We start from the raw sequence: 22154 nt of genomic DNA, 5'->3' as shown, positions 1-22154 counted from the left end.
CTTTAACCTCCAGGAGTCCTGACTACAGACGGGTGACCTTTAACCTCCAGGAGTCCTGACTGCAGACGGGTGACCTTTAACCTCAAGGAGACCTGACTGCAGACGGGTGACCTTTAACCTCCAGGAGTCCTGACTGCAGAGACCAATGACCTTTAACCTCCAGGAGTCCTGACTGCAGAGACCAATGACCTTTAACCTCCAGGAGTCCTGACTGCAGACGGGTGACCTTTAACCTCCAGGAGTCCTGACTGCAGACGGGTGACCTTTAACCTCCAGGAGTCCTGACTGCAGACGGGTGACCTTTAACCTCCAGGAGTCCTGACTGCAGAGACCAATGACCTTTAACCTCCAGGAGTCCTGACTGCAGACGGGTGACCTTTAACCTCCAGGAGTCCTGACTGCAGACGGGTGACCTTTAACCTCCAGGAGACCTGACTGCAGACGGGTGACCTTTAACCTCCAGGGCTTTTGACAGGAATGCTGCTTAAGCTTCTGTTACATAATCTGAGTTTTATTTAACAATAAAATGTTTTAGAAATGTGTGTAAAACTTGTTAACATAAAACTAAGAGGATCTTCTTTTGTCTCCAACTACATGAAAATGTCTCAGTTCTGACAAACATTCAGCAAAAATTATTTCTGAATTTTAAAAGACTTTCAGCAATAATTGAGAATTATCCTTCAAAGAAATTTTATTTTTCAGTAACTTTAAAAGTTATCTTGGAAAATATGACAACAAAACGGATAAGAGTTTATTCATAAAGTTACATTTTAAATACTTAATAGGTCCAAGTCATCGAAAACTTGACACATTGAAAAGCAAATAGTGTTTCTTGTGAAAAAAGTAAAACTTTATTAAAACTCAGAACAAAGTACAGCATTAAAAACAGTTTTAGCTGATTTACATCATTCAGGCTGATTTTAATGATTCGTTAACATTTATTTAACCTCCTGCTGGTTTGGCAGAAGGAAACATTTTATTTCCTGCAGAAAGTTATGAGGATGTGGAAGATAAAACATGGTGGATGTTATTTATCACAACTTCATAATTCATACTTTAGCTGACAGTAACTGTTCTCTGGCTGAAAACAACATTTAGACACAGTGTTGGTAACTAAAGGGGATTAACAGCAGAGAGTTTTAACAGTTGGACGTCTCCAGTCCAAACCGATCAGGTTCTAATCAGAACCAAAGACCGGATCAGTCTTTGTTTTTCTCTTCCTCTCAGCCCATGAAGGTACGGAACACTTTTCATGACACTTTTACCAGCTTCAGTCTGAGCCGATTCTAACGGACATTCGGTCTGCTTGAACTTCAGCAACATTAAATGTTTCTGCATCTTGAATATCTGGTTTCTGCTCCACATTGGCTGTGAGCTGCTACATTATGAAATAACCTGATAACCTGGATGCTTCTTCACCCTGAGTTCTTCTGTCAGGCTGAAGCCTCGCGGCGTCTACAAGGTTTTCTCACATCATTTACAAGAATAATTTACCCTCAACTTCTTTAAATTAAATTAAATTAAATTAAATTAAATTAAATTAAATTAAATTAAATTAAATTAAATTAAATTAAATTAAATTAAATTAAATTAAAGCTACATTGTTCCAGAGGTCATCATAGGGCTGGTTGACCTTTGATGACCTCTGGAAAAGTTTATTCACATTTTTAAAATGAACCTTTTGCTGCACAAACGTTTGACAGCAGTTTAGTTGAAATCTGTTTTTAAATGTTGCTCACAAGCAGAGGGCTGGACTCGTTTCCTGCAGAGAACATGGCTTCTCACTTGTGTGAGTGTGAAGGTGACGAATCAAATCAATATTTTTTCTAAAAGATTTTTTGCACAATTTACAGGAATAAGGCCTTTTATCTTTGTGAGTCTTGTGAAGAGCCAAACAACTGGGGTTGCTCAGAGGCTCACCTGTGTGAGCTCTGCGGTGACGAGCCAAATTACTGCTGTGCTTAAAGGTTCGACCACAGAAGTCACAACAAAATGGCCTCTCATCCCAGTGAATCCTCCTGTGTCGAGCCAAGTAGCTCCTTTTACTGAAGGATTTGTCACACAGTTCACAGGGATGCGGTTTCTCGTCTGTGTGCGTTCTGAGGTGACAAGCCAAACTACTCTGGTTGATAAAATGTTTGTCACACAAGTCACAAGAATAATGCTCGTCGTTTGCGTGAGTTCTGTGATGTTCGGACAAATTACTACTGTGTCTAAAGCGTCTGCCGCACAAGTCACAAGAAAAAGGCCTCTGATCCCTGTGGATCCTACGGTGTCGAGACAAATAGCTGCTTTTACTGAAGGATTTATCACACAGATCACAGGGAAACTCCATCGCTGTGTGAGTTCGAAGGTGATAAGCCAAACTACTGCAGTCGATAAAATGTTTCTCACATTGGTCACATGAATAATGCTTGTCAGCTGTATGAGCTTTATGATGACGAGCCAAATTACTGCTGTGTTTAAAGGTTTTACCGCAAAAGTCACAAGGAAACGGCCTCTCATCTCCGTGAATCCTTCTGTGACGAGTCAAATATCTCTTTTTACTGAAAGATTTATCACACAGTTCACAAGAATACAGCTTCTCATCCGTGTGAGTTTTAAGGTGATCGGCCAAACTGCTATGTTTACTAAAAGGCTTGTCACACAAGTCACAAAAATAAACCTTTTTACCCGTGTGAGCTCTCCGGTGATGGGCCAGATTGCTACTGTGTCTGAAGGTTCTGCCACAGAAGTCACAAGGAAACGGCCTCTCATCCCCGTGAATCCTGATGTGACGAGCCAAATAACTCCTTTTATTAAAAGATTTGTGACACAGTTCACAGGGGTAAGGTTTCTCGTCTGTGTGAGTCGTAAGGTGGTTGGCCAAGCTACTATGTTCGCTGAACTGTTTGTCACACAAGTCGCAGGAATAAGGTTTGTCAGCTGTATGAGCTTTACGGTGATGGGCCAGATTGCTACTGTGTCTAAAGGTTCTCCCACACAAGTCACAAGGAAACGGCCTCTCATCCCCGTGAACCCTTACGTGACGAGCCAAATAACTCTTTTTACTGAAAGATTTGTCACACAGTTCACAGGGATACGGTTTCTCATCTGTGTGCGTTCTAAGGTGTAGCGTTAAAGCCGATTTCCAAATGAAACCTTTTCCACAAGTCAGACATAGGAAAGGTTTCTCCTCTTTATGGGTTTTAAGGTGGTAAATCCAATTCTTACGAGCTGTGAAAGATTTTTTACACACGTCACAACAATATGTGTTCTGGTCGCTTCCTTGCTGCTGTGGGTTCAGTTCTTCAGGGGAGTTGAGTGGTACCAGCTGGTTGGTGCTTGGTTCTGGATCAGTGCTGTCATGAGTTGGAGTCACCATGGAGGTTTCAGGCTCCTGCTTGACCTCACGCAGACCTTCATCCTCCGGTTCTGCTTTAATCTCCACAGGTTCTGTTTCCTCCTTTATAATCTGCAGCTGTTCTGGTTCGTTGTGGATCTTTTCCCCATAAACTGGAGTCACCGTAGAGACGCTGGTCTCCTGCTGCACTGAAAGCTGTTCGTCCTGAAAGACCCACACTTCCACATGTTCCACTTTCTCAAGCTGAGGTTCTGGTTCCTTGTTTGGCTCAGTCGCCTGCTGTGGTTCTGCTTCTTCCTGTTCCTCCTTTATTTGCATAATGTTTGGCGTCTCGTCGTCAGGAATGGAGTTTCTGCCTCCAGTCATCAGGAGGTGATCAGGAAGTTCTTCACAGGCAGCGACAGACATGATGCAGTGGAGGATCTGCAGGAGTCGAGGCCAGCAGAACGTTGTTAACAGAGACCAGGAGGAGATAAAAGCTCACCAATGTGAACAAGGTTTAAAAACTGAAACTTTGCTTGTAGAATAACGTTAAAACACTTCTTTGCTTGAGGGGGATTTATTGAATTTCCTTGTTTCTGTTTCGATGCTTAAAGAACAGTTTAATGGTCAACCAAACTGCACTGCTATGATTTTCGGGACGTTTGAAGCTCTTGTGACATCTGCTGCTACCATCACTGTTCTGCTAACGCAGGTCAATGAATCGATTCCTGCTGCATTCGCCTCAGAAGCAGCAGCTGGATCATGACTAATCATGTAACTTAACTACATCCTCTAAACAGGAACATGTTCTTTCTGATGCTGAAAGCTTTACATGTACTGAACTATCCTGGGCCTGCTAGTCCACAGCCCCTCCACTGCTAATGCTAGCTAGTTCTGTCCTCCTCCATTATCATCAGTCAGATCAGCGACTGACGTCTGGCTGCATGAAGCCTCCTGTCATAAGGTGACTTAGTTTTAATACATGAAAACTAGAAACACAATAATTAATGTAGATCTTATTTAAATAGATGGTTTCTGTTCATATGTTTTGTAAATGTGGCTTAATAGTTTTTTTCACAGTGTTATAAGTTTTTTAAACTGTTCCTGGTTTTGTTTGGACTGTTGATGTCACAGCTTTATATTTTTGTTTACCAGCCTCTTATGTCTAGGTATGTTATTGATTATTGGTTATTGGCTTTTAGATTAGAAAACTATTGGTTATCTGTGTCAAAATAAAGTTATCATGCATCCCTCATGATAACTTTTTATAAGCTGACAATGAATCTCATCCTGTTCTGACATAAAGAGAAGAACCGTAAAACACTTGAGTTGATTTCATTACTGCTCTTAACAGTTTCTAGTTTAATGTTTCTGTTGGTTTTTGAAACTCGACATTTTAATGCAGCATCTTGTTAACTTGTTTCTTAAAGGTAATTCATTTGTTAAGTAAAATCATGACTAATCTGCCTAATCTAAGTATTTTTCTCTGAACTGCTATGATCATTAAATTAATTTCGGTGTCTTTAATTTCCACTGATGAGCTGAAAAAGAGAAATATTGGTGGATAAATAATGGATATTTTTCCATTTAATTTCAGCTATAAATATTTGTTTTATCTCAAGTTAAACTTATTTTAACAAAAAACATGTGTTTGACTCTTATTACTGTAATTGTTACCAAAATGTTTTACTGGTTGTTATAATAAATGAAAAAGGTTCCAATCCATTCAAAAACTGAACATGTGTGATTACAAATGTATGGTGTAAATATATATTATATATTATATTGGTTCTCTGCTGCAGGTACAGCAGCTTCACTTACCTTTTCACGTTTTTCCCAAACATCAGTGTTGCAGCTTTTCCTGTCCGTCCGCCTCAGAAAATCTCCGCTGGCTCGTTCTGGAACGATGCTGCTGGGAGACGCACGACAATGCGGACAAATATGAACAGGTCAGTTTGAATCTGAATAATGTTCCAGTACCAATTATATCAACATGCTGCTTATTTTGACAGCCCTAATTCTGAGTCTGCTTTGTTCATTCAGACGCCCAGCCAGACCCACTGCTGGGCGATGAACCAGCTCAGGTCTGCTGCAGGCTGAAGGACTTTTCCTCTCCACTGTCGCTGCATGCATCTCCAGTTGGAGGGAGAAAAACTTTTAACCAAATTGAATAATAAACAAACTTAATCCATTGTTTAACAGCCAGGATCAACTTAAACTCTGTCTGTATGATTTGATTAGCTGGATATCTTCTTGTAAAGGTGCCTTACAGTGACATGGCGTTTAAAATGGATTCAGAATATGGTAGAAATTACCACATGGTATTTCACCAATTAGTTCCTTTAATAGTGATTAAATCATTCTGGGTTCGGGTTGACAACCCGAACAACAGGAAAGGAAACCGGAACGTTTGACCCAAATGTCATAAACGTCAACGGGAAAACTGGGGAAAGTCCGTAAACTTCTGATTCTGAAATCAATCCGACATTAACCTGAAACAACTGAAGTTTAGTCTGATTTCCCGTCACAGTGAGAAAAATGAGCTTTTATGTGTCTTCTGTCTGCACAAAGCAACCAAAATCACAGAGTTTCTGCCCAACATGATGTTGGTTAAACCAATGAAGATGATCAGAGCCGTCAATGCTGGATCAGAACCAAATGAAACAAACCCTCACGTCCGGAGCATCTTGGTTCTTCATTGATGAATATTTTCCACACCGATTTTGATCCAATGTTTCCAGTTTCCCAAAAATTCAAATGAAAGAAAACAAATAACTATAAACGACGCAAATAATGGAGCCGGACGGGATCTGCCTCCTCCGCCTGATCAACTAGTTCCCTGTTGTCAGTGTTGGTTCATTCAGAACCGAACCGCTGAAATACCTGGCGGTTCTGGGCGGATGGATCCTCTCTGGTGATTAACCCAAGACGTTCATACTACAGACACCGAAATATTCAACTCACAGCAGGAAACGTCTTTAAAACGACGATAAACAGAAGGTAGCTTGGGAGCTAAGGCTGCTAGCGCCTCATTTCCGCCGGAAGTCTCACAAGGAGAATTACCCCAGAAACAGTTGCGGCCTCTTTCGTTCCGCCTTCAGCTGCTGCTCAGAATAATCTACTAGAAATATTACAATATTTAAACCTTTATTTGAGCAAAGATTTTATTCACATTAACAAAAGAAAATTTGAAATGAAGTAAAACAGGCAATTTGTGCAAAATATAGTAACTTCAGTAAAATATTATATTCTGTTATATGCATGTTATTTCACTACATATTTTGTGCCTATTAATGTAGTTTAGATTTATTTTAAATTGAAGTAATTTTTATTTTCTAGATTCATTAACAGATCAGTATGTGAAATTTCTAAACTAAGGAGAGAAACATGAATAACCAGAATAATAATAAAGAACTAATAATGATCCCAACAATGATTCTAACCAGCAATTATCCTGAAACACATCTGCATCTGGGGAAAAGGACAAAACTAAATATAAAGTATTCTTCTAAACTTTTATATTTCAATTGTTTAGGAGATTCAGGTCAACCTTAAAAAAGACATTGAAAACAAAACAACATATAAAAAAATGCTTGGAAATTAGAAACATCTTCAAGTGTGATGTTTTTAAATGTATTACTTATTTATACTTTCATTGAACAAAGAAAATAGTAAAAAGTAAACCAGACAATACAGTTTTTTAAACATCAACTGAAATGTAATAAAACAATAAATCTAAATTTTTATTAAAAATTATCATGAGAAGTGATAATTAAACAAATATCCATCCCTAAACTCCATTCTAAACGTAAGATGCTATGGATTATAAATGTTTATTCCAGTAAATTTTGTTATTTAAAGCTTAAACTTAATGTAAACACATTCAATTCCTCAAAAAACGTTAAAAGAACATTTCAAACAAAAATTTGATCTTGATGTAATGAACATAATGATGTTAACTGATGGTAAGAATGTTTGTAAAATCATATTCAGACAGATTGAAGAGAATCTGAACTCCTCTGGTCTGAGGATATTCATGATGTCAAAGATGTACAAATAAAACAGTTTTTGCACCATGAGCATTTTTATGGCTGAAAATACTTAGAAAAAGCCGATAAGCTGTGTTTAGACTGAAGTCATGAGATCAGTTCATTAGTTTTCTCTTCAAAAATGTCGAGCCTTTTGCTTTGTAATTTGGAGAGAAATTTCTATCCTGTAGTTTCCTGATGAAGACGCCACAAATATTCTCTACATCTATTATCATAAAACAGCAACTGACAGAAACAGCTACTAGGTTATTACATAATCAGTTGATGTCCCTACTTGGGAAATTATGATCCAAACTACTAACCTTAATATTTGCCTTTTCCATTTGTCAGAAGTTATTCATAGAAAACCCAAACCTACTTTTTCCCAGCAGGGATTTTAACCAGCTGAAGGAGGAAACAGAACTGGATAGGTTTGAATTCACCTCCCACAGATTCCTCTACTGTTGGACACTTCCTGTAGGATCTCTTCCTGAAGCCGCCAACTGTCATTTATCCAGTCTAAATCTCTGATCAGATGTTCTTCCAGGAAGAATAATGGTCACATAAGGGTCATAATTTATCAAAGCAGCTGCTCTACTCTGATGCAAACCTGGTTCAAGACGTTTTGATTCAGTTGTGATTCAATAGACGATGAGACTGATATGTTGATGTACATTAATTTAATTTACTGCAGCATTAATCCACACAGCATCCAGACTGTTAATACATTTTAATGGTTGTAACTTAGTAAACACAGAGAAATTCATGCATCATGTGTGGAAACCCAAAGTAAAACATTGTGACAATGGATTTCAGGTTTTTATCTCTCAGAAATCTTTCCATAATCAGTGTGGTGTTTCCCTAAACATCACTCCTGACAAACTGCTCAAAAGAACAAAAACAACAAATTTTGATATTCTCCATTCAGCTAAAACTGGAAATCCACCTGAGAGTAAAAGGTTTTATCAAACAGAACAACACAGGGCTTCAGATCTGATTTAGAAAACTTTCACAAATTGTCACAAAAAACAGTCACAGAAAAGGAAACGGCTACAACAGACATGCTTATCACAGATATGACAGAGGAAAGGCTTCTATTTTGTGTTAATTCTGACATGGTAATTCAAACTACTTTTATGGCTGAAACCTTTTCCACATGTTCCACAAGAGAAAGGTTTGTCTCCTGTGTGAGTTCTCATATGTACATCCAAGCTATGTTTGTGCCTAAAACACTTTCCACATGTTCCACATGAGAAAGGTTTCTCACCTGTGTGAGTTCTAACGTGGCCTTTCAAAACATTTTTTTGACTGAAACATTTTCCACAAGCTTCACATGAGAAAGGTTTCTCACCTGTGTGAGTTCTCATGTGCTTAAGCAGATTAGTTTTTTCAATAAAACCTTTCCCACAGGTTTCACATGAGAAAGGTTTCTCCCCTGTATGAGTTCTCATGTGGCTTGTCAAATGACTCCTTTGATTGAAACCTTTCCCACAGGTTATACACAAGAAAGGCTTCTCTGCTTTGTGAATTATCATGTGGCTACTCAAACTACCTTTTTGATTGAAACATTTCCCACATGTTTCACATGAGAAAGGTCTCTCACCTGAGTGAGTTCTCATGTGACTAATCATATTAGCTTTTTGGTTGAAACCTTTTCCACAAGTTACACATGAGAAAAGCTTCTCAGCTGCATGAATTATTTTGTGAATAGTTAAATCGCTGATACATTTGAAAATTTTCCCACACACTCTACACTGCTTGGACATTTTACTGTTGTGTATTTTCCAGCCTTTCATTCCTCTCTCTACATCGTCACTTTGTCCTCTATTTTTCTGAGCTCTCTTCAGCTGCTGATCGTCTCTGCTGGAATCCGACGCCTTGACAGTCTTTAAATCCTGATATTTTGCTGTTGGGAAGTTCTGAATCAGGATTTTGTTTTCACTGATGTCAGGTTGGTGGTGGTCTGTTTCATCATCAGAAAACTTTAGGATTACGGTATCAACGTTTTGCTTCAGTACTTCCTGGTTTTCATCCTGGCTGACGCCTTCAGCCTCTTTCTCTACCATCAGCTCAGGTCCTGATCTGTGATCCTCTGCCTTCACTTGGTTAGGTTCTAGTCCAGCTGGCTCCTCTTTGAGTTCTGGAGATTTAGAATCAGTTCTCTTAACTGTATCCGTCCTCAGCTGTAGTACGTCCTGGTTTCCATCCAGGCTGATGTCTTCTACCTCAACCTTTACCATCTGCTGAGCTTCTGACTGACGATCATCTTCCTTCACTTGTTCCAGTTGTAGTTCTACTGGTTCCCCTTTTATTTCAAGAGATCCTGAATCTGTTTGAATTGAAGTTTCCATTTCTTCTTTCTTTAAAAACTGCTGAGGTTCTGATTCACTCTTCTTCTTTTACTTGTATCAGTTCTGGTTCCTCTTCCTCTCCTCTTTTGGGTTTTGGAGATTTGGTTCCTTTCTGGTCAAGAACAGAAATCTCTTGTTGGTTGAGGATAAAAACATCTGGCTTAATAATAGACATAATTCTGTGGCAAATCTGAAAAAAGGGAAAAACACAACATTTAACTCTAAAGAACTAAAACCGCTCATGTTTGTTGTACTGTCCACCTCTATCAGTTATTTATCTGATTGTGTTAAATATTAATAAGATAATTACAGTGGGGGATTTTAACAATCAAGCTGACACTGAAAGTTATAGACCAAATGTAATCTTAACTATTTATGACTCACTTGGTTTTGCACATAAAATCTGCAGACCTACACTTTTCCCTTCACTCTGGATCTATTTCAGACCAAATACATTTATTCATCTGACAGTATTTACTATAACACTACACTCTGTGCATTTCTGATAACCACTCAAATTAATTTTATTGAATACTCAAACATAACAGTTTATATTTTTGCTAATTTATATGCACAACAGAAACCAATCTGGTCCCAGTATTGACCCTGGGGGGACACCACAAACAACGTCCAAACATTATGACTGAAGGTAGACCTACTTCTCTTATACCGTAGTGTTTTGTTGCTGTAAATAAAATTAAATTTAAATGGAAAAAAAGAATGAATCCACAAACTAATATTATTTAGTTCCAGTTCTGTTACGATCCAACAGTGATGTGATCTAAAACTGTTAATATTCAGCCATTTTATTTTAAATGAAGTTGAGTTTCCATCAGTAGATTAAAATGTCTTTTTCTACTTTACCTTTACTACAACCTAATGAAACCTGCCGGATGTGTTTCTGTTTGACTGAAACGTTTCTCAGCGGGTTGTTTTCTCTTAACTGGATGAAAACCTGCCTTCATCGTCTTTTGGAGATTTCAGAATCATGTCCATGTTGAACAGGAGAAACTGTGATTCCAACACGAAGCACATTTCAACAGACATTGATAAATAGTTGTCATCTCCCTGATGATCCCCAAGCAGCAGGGGGCGCTGTAGCAACAACAACATATCTATATTTGGATCTCTGATTATTATTATTATTATTATTACTATTATTATTATGACAATGTTTTCATAGATTATCTAAAACTTAAGGACAGAGAGAAGCATATGTATTTACAGTCTTAGTAAATAATCCCATCTCTCAGCTAACCTCAACAAAGCCTGGATCAGAAAACACAACCCGGAGGTTCGGAGGTGATTTGGGTTTCCAGCCGGTTTCCTGCAGTCTGAGCTGATGATCGATCTCTTCCTGGAATGTGTTGGATTTTTCTCCAGCAGTTCGTCTCCATCTGATTAATTTCTCTCTGATCAAGAATATATTGTTACTGAAACACGCAGCTCACGCAGCTGAAATTGCCTTCTTAACTTGGAAGCTTCATCAGGTTCTTTAGATTTGTTTACATCTGATGCTGATACAATGTTTGTTGCATATGATAATAAAAAAAAAAAAAAAAAAAAAAAAAAAAAAAAAAAAAAAAACTTGGAAGCTAGCGCTGCTAGCGCCATGTTGTTTACTTCCGCCGGAAGTATCACATGTAGATCTACCCCAGAAACAGACTACACGTTTTAAGTTCCACCTCCAACTGGCGGAACTTGAAACATGTGAGAATGGGATTTCAATACGAGATAATTAGATAGAAAGAAGGTTAAAGTTGTAGAAATTTAGAAAAAAAAACAAAACAATTTAATTTAATAAATATACCACAGAAAGATTAAGAAAACAAAAATAATTTGAATTTATTTTTTAAAATGTATAAAAAAGGACATTTTTGATCCACTCCATACAAAATGAAGGGAATGAAAGATATTTATATAGGATGCAAAATACAGTTGATGTTACAAGAACATGAATAAGCAGGTGGGAGGAGATAATTTTAACTTATCTGTGGTCATAGATTTTAAATGACACTATTTAAAGCTGGGAATCACCCTATTGGTTTATGTAAAATTACATCATTTTGATATAATATTACAGACATGATAGGATATGGTTTTATTAATTGCAGGAAATATATGAAGACTATTGAATATGGAAAGTTTTAATAAGGAACTGATATTTGAAATTAGCCGTTGGTCAGGTGAATAGGGGAAACGAAAGGAAGGAATATTTCGTTTTGAAAAATAATGAACTCAGAATTTGAGGAGCGGAACGGAGTAGTAAAATGCAGTAGTGCAACACTGACGCTGGTAAAAGGATCCACCATTATTTGTAACAATCGACTTTATTTGGCAAATATTTATTTTAGATGTAAAAACAATATAGTAATAATACTGTAGGTTATTTAGGTTTTATAAATTTTAATCAAATATTTTTACATGAACGTCAGCATGTTGTTCTCACTGCATTGCATTCTGGGTAAATTAGGTGAAATTGGTCCAACCATAGACATATAATATAAGAGTAGACCCCGCATTGGCTGCTCCGGCGCAGGAAATACGGCGGCCATCTTGGAGAGGTCATCCCTCCTACTTTGCTCAACCAAACAGCAGAAGATGCCTCAGCACTGAGGATATTGTTGTTCTGATCGATGGACTATTGATGTGAGGCTCCACAGACAACATTTCACAAGTAAGATGGACATATTATTGTGTATATATCGTCATTATAACATTACTGTATTTATGTCCACCGGTGAGATACCAGCTAATATTAACTACAGTGTTTGGTGTAATACGGGTTCAGCCGCTATGAAGGATAACTGAGATTCTGTAAATCTAAAATAATTAATTATTCTCTAACATTGACTTAGATTATCTAACACAAGAGCCTATATTAGAAATGAAACGATGTAACACATATTATAAAACTTATATTATGTGTTATAACATTCACCAGCAAAGTTTACACAGGTGGTGTGTAACCCTAACGCTCCCTAACCGCTCCAAGATGGCCGCCCTATTTCCTGCGCCGGGGCAGCCGATGCGGGTACTAATGTTCTCAGATTAGTCACAGCATTTTATTACTCCTGTTCTGGGTTGCTAGAAAAGTAAAAGTACTCCATAATTTATGAGATAAAAAGTGTTACTCTGGCTAATAATCTAATAAGTATAATATTGTTCTAAAGAAATTAGTTCTCCACAATTTCTAAAAGTAATTAAATAAATTAGGCAGTTAGAGCAATGAAAAGAGAAAAAGACACATGAGGGAAGTGTGCACATGTAGCAGCATTCAGATAATACAAAGACATGAACGGTGGTTTGCTGTGTTTGACCATGAACCGTGGAGCTCCGTCTCCCAGGCAACAGTCTGATATGATGGTCTTATGTAAGAGCAAGTCCTTGGGAGAGAAGTGGGACGGAGCGTTATCTTTCCAAATCTTCCAGGAGATCAGAGATAGTCAGCCATGCAAGGCAGACACAGGAGAGCTGATACAGATACAGATATAGATATAGATATAGATATAGATATAGATACAGATACAGATATAGATATAGATACAGATACAGATATAGATATAGATACAGATATAGATATAGATATAGATACAGATACAGATATAGATATAGATATAGATACAGATATAGATACAGATATAGATACAGATATAGATATAGATACAGATATAGATATAGATACAGATATAGATATAGATATAGATATAGATACAGATACAGATATAGATATAGATATAGATACAGATACAGATATACAGATATAGATACAGATATAGATACAGATATAGATATAGATATAGATACAGATATAGATACAGATACAGATATAGATATATATATATATATAGATATAGATATAGATACAGATATAGATACAGATACAGATATATAGATATATATATAGATATAGATATAGATACAGATATAGATACAGATATAGATACAGATACAGATACAGATATAGATATAGATACAGATATAGATACAGATATAGATACAGATACAGATATAGATATATAGATATATATATAGATATAGATATAGATACAGATATAGATACAGATATAGATACAGATACAGATATAGATACAGATACAGATATAGATACAGATATAGATATAGATATAGATACAGATACAGATACAGAATGCCGTCGGTTGGGGAGATAGTACATTTCAGTCTGCCCTGCAGTCTGACCGATACATCTCTGTTCATTCCAATCATCTGAATGAGTGTGTGGCCGTTTCACCGGACTGAAATGAGCAACTCCTCCAACATCGACTGCAGATTGTTGAATAAGCTGTCAATGTTTCCAGGTAACAACGTAAACGCTGTAAAACTCAACCCTTAGTGAGGTCAACATACTAAGTATTTATAAGCAAGTCAAATATATATTATGTAATTTATATGATATAATTGGGCTTCTAATTCAGCTTTTTAATTTTTATTTGGACAAAGTTCAATTCAACTTCTAGAAAATATAGTTTATGTGTCAAAACAAGCAAAAAAGATTATTTGTAGACAAATAAATATTTGTAGTTAGAGGCGGAACGTAAAATGACTTGACCGTTTCTGGGCTAGATCTTCATGTGACACTTCCGGCGGAAGTAACCACACTGAGCTAGCAGCGTTAGCTTCCAGGCTTCTTTGTGTTTATCGGTGGTTAAAAAACGGCTTTTCTGGGTGAGCTGAATGTTTAAGAGTCTGCAGTAACAATATCTTCGGTTAATCTTCGGAGAGAATCGATCAGAGAGAGACTAACTGCTGCTGAGCGGAAATATTCAGCCTCACCGGAGGAGGAAGGATCGACCATCCGCTCAGACTGCTGGGAAACCCGGATCAGCTCCAGGTAGTTTGTTGATCCAGGCTTTACTGGAGCTTCGACAGTTTCTGGTTTAAAACTTCATTTAAATCTGTTTTGCTCACATTAATGCATCTTCAGTACTTTAAGTCTGTAATATTTTAACTAAACAGAATCAAATATCACCCGCCTTTATTGTTCTGCAGCATCAGGTGTGAAGATTCACACAAAAAAGTTCTTAAAGCTTTAAAAAAAGAAAACCAGAGAAACAATTACAACAATAGCAGTGAAATCAATGTTCTGTACACGATTATAACGGTGCAGTTATTGTGAATAAAAACATCAGACACGATCCAAAGGATGAGCAACTGAGTTACATCACTTTCCCAAAATGTACATAATGTTCACAGAAAACCTATTTCATCATGGGGGCGGAAATGTGACGTAAAATGTGGTTTAAATGACGTTGAAGGGCCAGAAATGAGCAGATTCTATCTGAGACCCACAGAGTCAAACTAAGAGTCAAATGTTTAGATCTGAGTTTGATTCAGTTTCTGATCTAATCTCTGAAACGACTTTACAAAAAACGAGCTTTAATGAGCGACTCACTGGATAAAACTATAAATATCCATTTCCTGCAGTCAGGCTCAGTACAAGTTATTTACATTATAACCTGAGTTGCTTTAAACTTTTCTCTCTTTTTCACGTTAAAACCTATAAATATGAGGAAATTGAATATCTGGGAAGTTTCATAACTAGCACCACAAAAATATTAAGATTTTAATTTGTGGTTTTAAAGTCTCTACGTTGAAGATGGTAAGAAATAAAGGTTTACTTTATGTTTTACTGTCAGCTGCCCCTCGGCTCTCGGCTGCTTATCAACCTCAGACTGAAACAACAGCCACGTCTCAGAGCCGCTGCAAAGTTTTCAACCTTTTGCTGCTTTTCAGGCTTCAAACATAAAGATGTAAAACTTTTATTATGTTGTGAAGAATCAAGTGGGACACAATCAGGAGGTGGAACAAAGTTTATTGTATATTTTTAACAAATGAACTGCAAAGTGTGGCGTGTAATTTTCTCGGGCTCCTTTCCTGTCAGTCCAGACGTTGAGTTTGTCTCTGAATGATCCTGATGATCCACCTGCTGTGATCAGGTCTATAGAAGCTCTGATGGTCTCTGGGGTTTAAAGCGCAGAGAGAATCATGAGACCCAGGATCACAGCAGGCCGGTCCAGAAGCTCAGAACCGGGTTTGGATCCACAAAGAGCTTCAAACACCTGAAGCAGCTTCTGAGCAGCGATCAGGTTGAAATGGACCAGATGTACCCAGACCCGGCCGACCCGCCAAACCTTCATCTGGACCAAGGAGGAGACTGGTCAGAGAGGCAGCCAACAGGCCCAGGGTCACTCTGGATGAGCTGCAGAGATCTGCAGCTCAGGTGGGACCCTGGATGAATCTGGGCTTTATGGAAGAGCAGCCAGAAGAAGAAAGCTGCTTCTCAGAGACGTCCATGAAAATCTGGTTTAAAGTTTCCCACAAGCCACCTGGGAGACACAAACATGGAGGAGCAGCTCTGGTCAGATGAAAGCATCACCCTGAACACACCATCCCCACGGTCAGACATGGCGGTGGCAGCATCATGGTCTGGGACAGAGAAGATGGAAAACATTGATGGAGCAGAAAACCTGCAGAGGACCTGAGATGGGACGGAGATTTACCTTCCAGCAAGACGACGATCCAAACGTGAAGCAGAACCTACACAGATAAACGTATCCAGGTGTTAGAATGGCCTAGTCAAAGCCCAGCCCTGAATCCAATGGAGAGTCTGTGGAAGAGCTGGAAGCTGCTGTTCTCTCTCCATCCAGCCTCTCTGAGCTCCAGCTGCTTTCAGGAACAATTTCAGTCTCTCCATGTGCAAAACTGAGAAGTTTGTAATCGCAGCACCAGGTGGCGCTACAGAGTTTCAACACGAGGGGCCAGAATATTGACGCCACACGTTGCAGGTTTTTATTTAAAAACCTTTTAAAATATCTAATAAATTTTGTTCCACCTCACGATTCCTGTTGATTCTTCAAAATAATCAATTTTATCTTTTTGTTTGAAGCCTGAAAAGTGGCGAAAGGTTAAAGTTCAAGGAGGCCGAATGCTTTCACAAGGTTCTGTAGATCTGCAGATCAGGTCAGCTGGTTCTGATTTAACGCATAACCAGGCAGTTTATCATGATTCAGCCAAAGTAATGAAATAATGAAAGTAATAAAAACTGCAGTCTGATTTTTATTAATGTTTCTTCCTATTGAGCAGTGAAAGTAAATAAAATGTGTTTCATGTCTTTTGCTTTAAGTATCAACTTACTGGAGGGTTTGTTGTTTGTGCTGCAGAGCCACAGCTAACAGCTAATCGCTAGCTAACAGCTAGAAATAGTGACGTGTTACTGACATCACTGATCAGTTCATAAAGTTGTTTCATTCCAACCTGTTGAATCCATAACTAATGTAAAAACATAGATTTTCCCAAAACGCCGCATGTAGCCGCTCCTAAGTAGGCGGGGCTTGTTGCTCCTACGCCTGAATCAGACGTCTCCTCTGATTGGCTGATAGATGAATATAGCTCATGTTTACATCCATTACTGCTAAGATTTTAATGACTTTTTCACATTTATTTAATAAAACCGCCACACCTCAGTGTTTTCCCAGTAAACCTGGTCAGCCGGGCGCCGAGGCGTCCACCATGTTGTTGTACTAAAGATGTTAAGTTGACAGGAAATGTAAAAATATTACTGGGTAATTATATGCAACAGGAAAACATCTCCAACGAAACGATATTTAAACCCACAACTAGTCTTAAAAACATCAAATCAAAAAATACAAATTGAACATCAATAATTTGCACTTTTGTTTAATCCAAATTAAGTCATCGGCTCCAACGGCCCCCAGAGCTTCAGGGGCCATAAATGCTGATATTTTAACATAAACCACAGATACATAAGGCAAACATTTGTTTATTGAGATGATCAATGCTGTTAAATCGGATTTAATGGTTTCAACATAAATTTAAATATTTTAAATTAACATTTATATGTAAGATTTTAAGGAGCTGGTAGGTTTACTTTGTAAAAGTTCACAGAACAATATTCATAGATTGTTTTGTTACATAGCAACAATCTGATGCTGTGAGTTTAATCTTTGAGTTTGAGCTGCTTGTTCACAAATACAAATTAATGAACTGGATTATAACTGTTTTTATGTTGGCCAGTTAAGCTCCTCCTCCTCCCAGATTAAATGCAACACAGAAGCTGTTAGAGGTGCTGATGGGGCCCCTCAGTCAGATTCTGCCCCAGGCCCCATCAGCCTTGGACCGGCCCTGCAGGATGAGTTAAACCTGCTGCACTGAGCAGAGATGAGCAACAAGCAGGAGATTTAATGAAATGATGCTAATGTAGCTTTAGCAGCTCTGACATTTAGTGTCTGTTGAGTTTTTAAATCTCAGAAACTGTTTTGGTTGCTGAAGTTTATGGGATGAAAGTTTCTCAGACCGGAAACATAATACTACTAATAATGAAATAATATAAAACAAGCGTGATGCGTGACTACAGTGAAATCTGCTCCCTGGGCTGAACCTGCATGGTGAGGTTAGCGCTGGTTCGTTAGCCGCTAAACGCTCCGACCAACCGGGACACAGACATGAACTTTACAGGGCAGACAGCGCCACACGCTGGGCAGCGAGTTGAGATGGAAACGCTGCATGATTCTTTGTTCACAAAGATAAATCATCCTCAGCAGCTCTATGTGAATCCTGCGGCTCACACAGCGGGTTTAGACTCTGGTTCTGGAGAATCTTCATTGTAAGTAGCGACACGCAGCACTTGGCCCTGGAGCCGGGGCGCGATGCCCCCCACCGCCAGGAGGTGGCACCCTGCTGCAGAGCCGGTGGAAAAGGAGCATTTGAGGATAAATCTACGGTTTGAATCCTGGTAGTAATTCAGACGGATCCTGGAGGGAGAGTTGATGTCTGGACTTCGGCCCAGAATTCACATACAGAGTGACGGTGGTTCTGATGGACCAGAGCCAGGTTCAGATGAGGTGTAGCATTTTCTGGGTTCTCAGAAGAGAAGAAACATCAAACCCTGTTTGTTTCTCTGTTCATGTTGGGACGTAACGTCTCTGCCAAAGTCCTCGTTTCCTGTTGAAGCAGCAAAACTTTCCAGGTGAGTCCAGCAGAGTGAAGCTTCTGGTCAACCCCAAAGACTCAGAGTCCAGGTAAAGAGTCTGTTCTGTTCTGTAGCAGCATAAACAGATCATCCAGGTGAACACAGATGTCCTGTTCACTTTCTGATCACGAATAAAAAGCAGGAAATAACATAAGAATAACCATAAAAACTGAATATGTTAAATAAAAAACAGGCAAAGATGATCGATGAGGACGAGAGAGAGCAAGATGAGCAGTTCTGAGCACAACGTCGACCCGTTCTGGGTGGTTCCCCCCCTGCCTGGTTGCAGTTTTCTCATCTCAAAGCTTCCTGGACCTGTTTTCATGGATCCTGGTCCGTTTCAGGCTGTGCATCACCAGTAGCTTTAATGCTGCGGTCAGTTTGACTCTAAACAACACAAACCTTGGTCTGCCCTCATGTTGGGACAAAAATAAATAAATTCAACTGAACAGCGAGCGCCAACCTTTATTTATATCTTCAAAATGTTGATTTCCTTCAGCTGAGTTTCTCCTGGTTCACTGAAAACAAACAGAACCTGCTGCTGCTGGTATTAAACTACAATTTTAATTTTATATTTTGTTTCTCCTTCTCAGATTTGTCACATCATGTCTGCCATTAAGCAAAATGTTCTTGCTCATCATTTTGACCTCAACCAACAAGAGATCTCTGCTATGGATCCGAGGGAAACAGAATCTCAACGAATCAAAGAGAGAGAAGAGGAACCAGAACTTCCACAAGTCAAAGCAGAGGAGTATGGACCAGAACCTCTGCAGGTGGTAAAGGAAGGAGACCAGATAATACTGAAGCAGGTAACAGGTGACTTAACAGAAACAGATTCTGGATCTCTTGAAATCAAAGAGGAACCAAAGGAAGTAGAACTGCAACAAATGAAGGAAGATGATGGTCAATCAAGTTGCCAGCAGATGGTCAAGACTGATGATGAAGGCTTCAGTCAGGATGAAAACCAGGATATACCAAAGGAAGAGACCGAAACATTTATGGTAACGGGTTCTGGATCACTTGAAATCAAAGTAGAACCAGAGGAACTGGAGCTGCAGCAGATGAAGGAAGACGATCACCAATCAGAATCGCAGCAGATGGTAAAGATTGAAGCTGAAGGCATCAATCAGGATTATAACCAGGAAGTACTGAAGCAGGAGACATTAATCATAACTGCGTCTAATAATGAAACGGATCACCAACAACCAGAACTCAGTGGAAACCAAATGTTCTCGCACCAGAAGAGAGTTGAGAAAACCAGAGGGGAAAGTGACCATGCAGAGAAAGGTGTGAAGGACAAGGAAATGTACAGATTAAAAAAATGTAAACAGTGTAATGTATGTGGGAAAGGTTTCAAGTTAAACACCGAGTTAACAATCCACATGAGAACTCACACAGGTGAGAAGCCTTTCTTATGTGTAACCTGCGGAAAAGGCTTCAGTCAAAAATGTAATTTGAATAGCCACATGGGAACTCACACAGGTGAGAAGCCTTTCTCATGTGAAATCTGTGGGAAATGTTTTCGTCAAAAATATATCTTGATTAGCCACATGAGGACTCACACAGAGGAGAGAGCTTTCTCATGTGTAACTTGTGGGAGAACTTTCCGTCACAAGTGTAGTTTGAATAATCACATGAGAACTCACACAGGTGAGAAACCTTTTGCATGTATAACATGTGGAAAAGGTTTCAGTGAAAAAAATACTTTGATAAGGCACATCAGAACTCACACAGGTGAGAAGCCCTTCTCATGTAAAATCTGTGGGAAAAGTTTTCGTCAAAGACATATTTTGAATACCCACATGAGAGTTCACACTGAGGAGAGGCCTTTCTCGTGTGCAACTTGTGGAAAAGGTTTTAATCAAAAAGCCAATTTGAATAGCCACATGAGAACTCACACTGGTGTGAAGCCTTTCTCATGTGTAACCTGTGGAAAATGTTTCAATCAAAAAATCCATTTGGATAACCACGTGAGAATTCACACAGGTGAAAAGCCTTTTTCATGTGAAACTTGTGGAAAATGTTTCCGTGAAAAGCATGTTTTGAATACCCACATGAGAACTCACACAGGTGAAAAGCCTTTTTCATGTGAAACCTGCGGAAAATGTTTCCGTGAAAAGCGTATTTTGAATAGTCACGTGAGAATTCATACAGGTGAGAGGCCTTTCATATGCGGAACCTGTGGGAAATGTTTTGGCCATAAAAATAGTTATACTTACCACATCAGAACTCACAAAAGGGAAACCTTTCACCCATCGTATTTGTCCTAATGATGTCTGGTCCAGCTCTAATTTGACATGCGGTAAAATTTAGTTTCAAAGAAGCATTTTAACATTCCCCATAAGTTGGACAGTTTCTGTCAGAGTGTTCAGAAAAAATGACTCCATTAACATTAATGGCATGTTTGATGGTTTGTAGGTGATAAAGGACTGTACTAAATTCTTACAATAGAGTTGAAATCATGCATGATGTGAAATTATAAAAGGACAAATTTCTTTGTATTTAATTGGTGACAGTTATTGAAATGCATTAATTCTGGGTGTTGTGTGGATTAATGCTGCAGTAAATTTTATTAATGTGATGAAAACTAATAAATTCTCTCAAATGTTTTTGCTTGATCCGTTTTTTCAGATTGTGTTTAAATGGTGAATGATGTTAAATCTGTTGTGAAATGATAAAATGACTTTCAGTATTTAATCAGCTATTGAAGTGGCTGCTGTGGTGCGGATTAATGCTGCAGTAAATTAGATCAATGTACATCAGAGGATCAGCCTGGTCCTCTGTCACATCACTGCTGCAGCTGGGTTAGTGTGGAGGAGAGAACTGTGGATCCAACCACAGCCAGGTGGGAACCAGCAGGCCGCAGATGAGAAAACATTTTGTCACCTTGTAATTTTTACATAGAATTAGAAAATACATTCTGCATGTCTTACTTTTACTGACCAGAACTTTATCAAATGTATTTTAGTAGCTTATGAATTGTATTGTTAATACACACATGCTTTTACATGTGAAAATATTACACTATCGGCACACACTATTACTATTAATGCACACTGTAGACTGTAAAAGAAAAAAAAAAATTCAGAAGGGCACATTTTTTTGTCCAGAAGACAAAGAGAGAAAAGGTGAAAAATAAAATACAATTTAAATAGAGAACAAACAAAAAGAAGCAGAAATCATTTGTGAATTTCTCACCAAAAGACAGGAAGAAAGTGTCGTCCTAAGATCGACCACAGCCTTCAGCTTTCAGCCTGGACATCCGTGTTATAGTCAAGACCACCTGACCAGAGCGCCCTGCGCTACATGACACAATAAAATGTGAAATATGTTCAAAATTGCTTCTCAAATGAATCTGAAAGATCCACATTCCCATGAAACACCTGGATGTTAAATACTTGGAGCTGAAATAAATTTAACCAATGTTAAAAGCAGAACAA

General features: G+C 38.5%; 2 protein-coding genes and 1 pseudogene across 8 annotated transcripts; 1 reads left to right on the top strand and 2 right to left on the bottom strand.

Annotated features, from left to right (window-relative positions):
* Positions 1-826: 826 nt before the first annotated feature.
* On the bottom strand, positions 827-6426 carry LOC103463205 (uncharacterized). Of its 5 annotated transcripts, none has more exons than XM_017304290.2 (3): positions 6290-6426; positions 5147-5234; positions 827-3766 (listed from the first exon to the last, which is right to left on the bottom strand). In XM_017304290.2, the coding sequence occupies exon 3, from the start codon at positions 3749-3751 to the stop codon at positions 1736-1738; it is 2016 nt and encodes a 671-aa protein (XP_017159779.1). In that variant the 5' UTR covers positions 3752-3766; positions 5147-5234; positions 6290-6426; the 3' UTR covers positions 827-1735. The 5 variants fall into 5 exon arrangements, with proteins under 5 accessions (XP_017159779.1, XP_017159781.1, XP_008404654.1 ...); XM_017304292.2 differs by having other exon boundaries at positions 5147-5237; positions 6290-6413; XM_008406432.3 differs by having other exon boundaries at positions 5147-5237; positions 6209-6387.
* Positions 6427-8016: 1590 nt separating this feature from the next.
* Positions 8017-11206, bottom strand: LOC103463209 (uncharacterized; annotated as a pseudogene). Its single transcript, XR_014087092.1, has 2 exons — positions 10963-11206; positions 8017-9894 (listed from the first exon to the last, which is right to left on the bottom strand). The product of XR_014087092.1 is annotated as an uncharacterized LOC103463209 (transcript).
* A 931-nt stretch (positions 11207-12137) lies between these two features.
* On the top strand, positions 12138-21323 carry LOC103463210 (uncharacterized). Of its 2 annotated transcripts, none has more exons than XM_081605753.1 (2): positions 12138-12381; positions 19308-21323. In XM_081605753.1, the coding sequence occupies exon 2, from the start codon at positions 19320-19322 to the stop codon at positions 20982-20984; it is 1665 nt and encodes a 554-aa protein (XP_081461879.1). In that variant the 5' UTR covers positions 12138-12381; positions 19308-19319; the 3' UTR covers positions 20985-21323. The 2 variants fall into 2 exon arrangements, with proteins under 2 accessions (XP_081461879.1, XP_008404661.2); XM_008406439.2 differs by lacking the exon at positions 12138-12381 and adding an exon at positions 13839-14556.
* The last annotated feature ends 831 nt before the right edge of the window (positions 21324-22154 follow it).

Source organism: Poecilia reticulata, chromosome 4 (assembly GCF_904066995.2).
Source record: "Poecilia reticulata chromosome 4, P_reticulata-male-v2, whole genome shotgun sequence".
Lineage (NCBI taxonomy): Eukaryota > Metazoa > Chordata > Actinopteri > Cyprinodontiformes > Poeciliidae > Poecilia > Poecilia reticulata.
Note: the sequence above shows the minus strand (reverse complement) of the source record. Positions and strands in the feature narration are given on the sequence as shown.

Coding starts and splice junctions, on each gene's coding strand:
- LOC103463205 (XM_017304290.2), bottom strand. CDS start 3,751: ATGTCTGTCGCTGCCTGTGAAGAACTTCCTGATCACCTCCTGATGACT.
- LOC103463210 (XM_081605753.1), top strand. CDS start 19,320: ATGTCTGCCATTAAGCAAAATGTTCTTGCTCATCATTTTGACCTCAAC.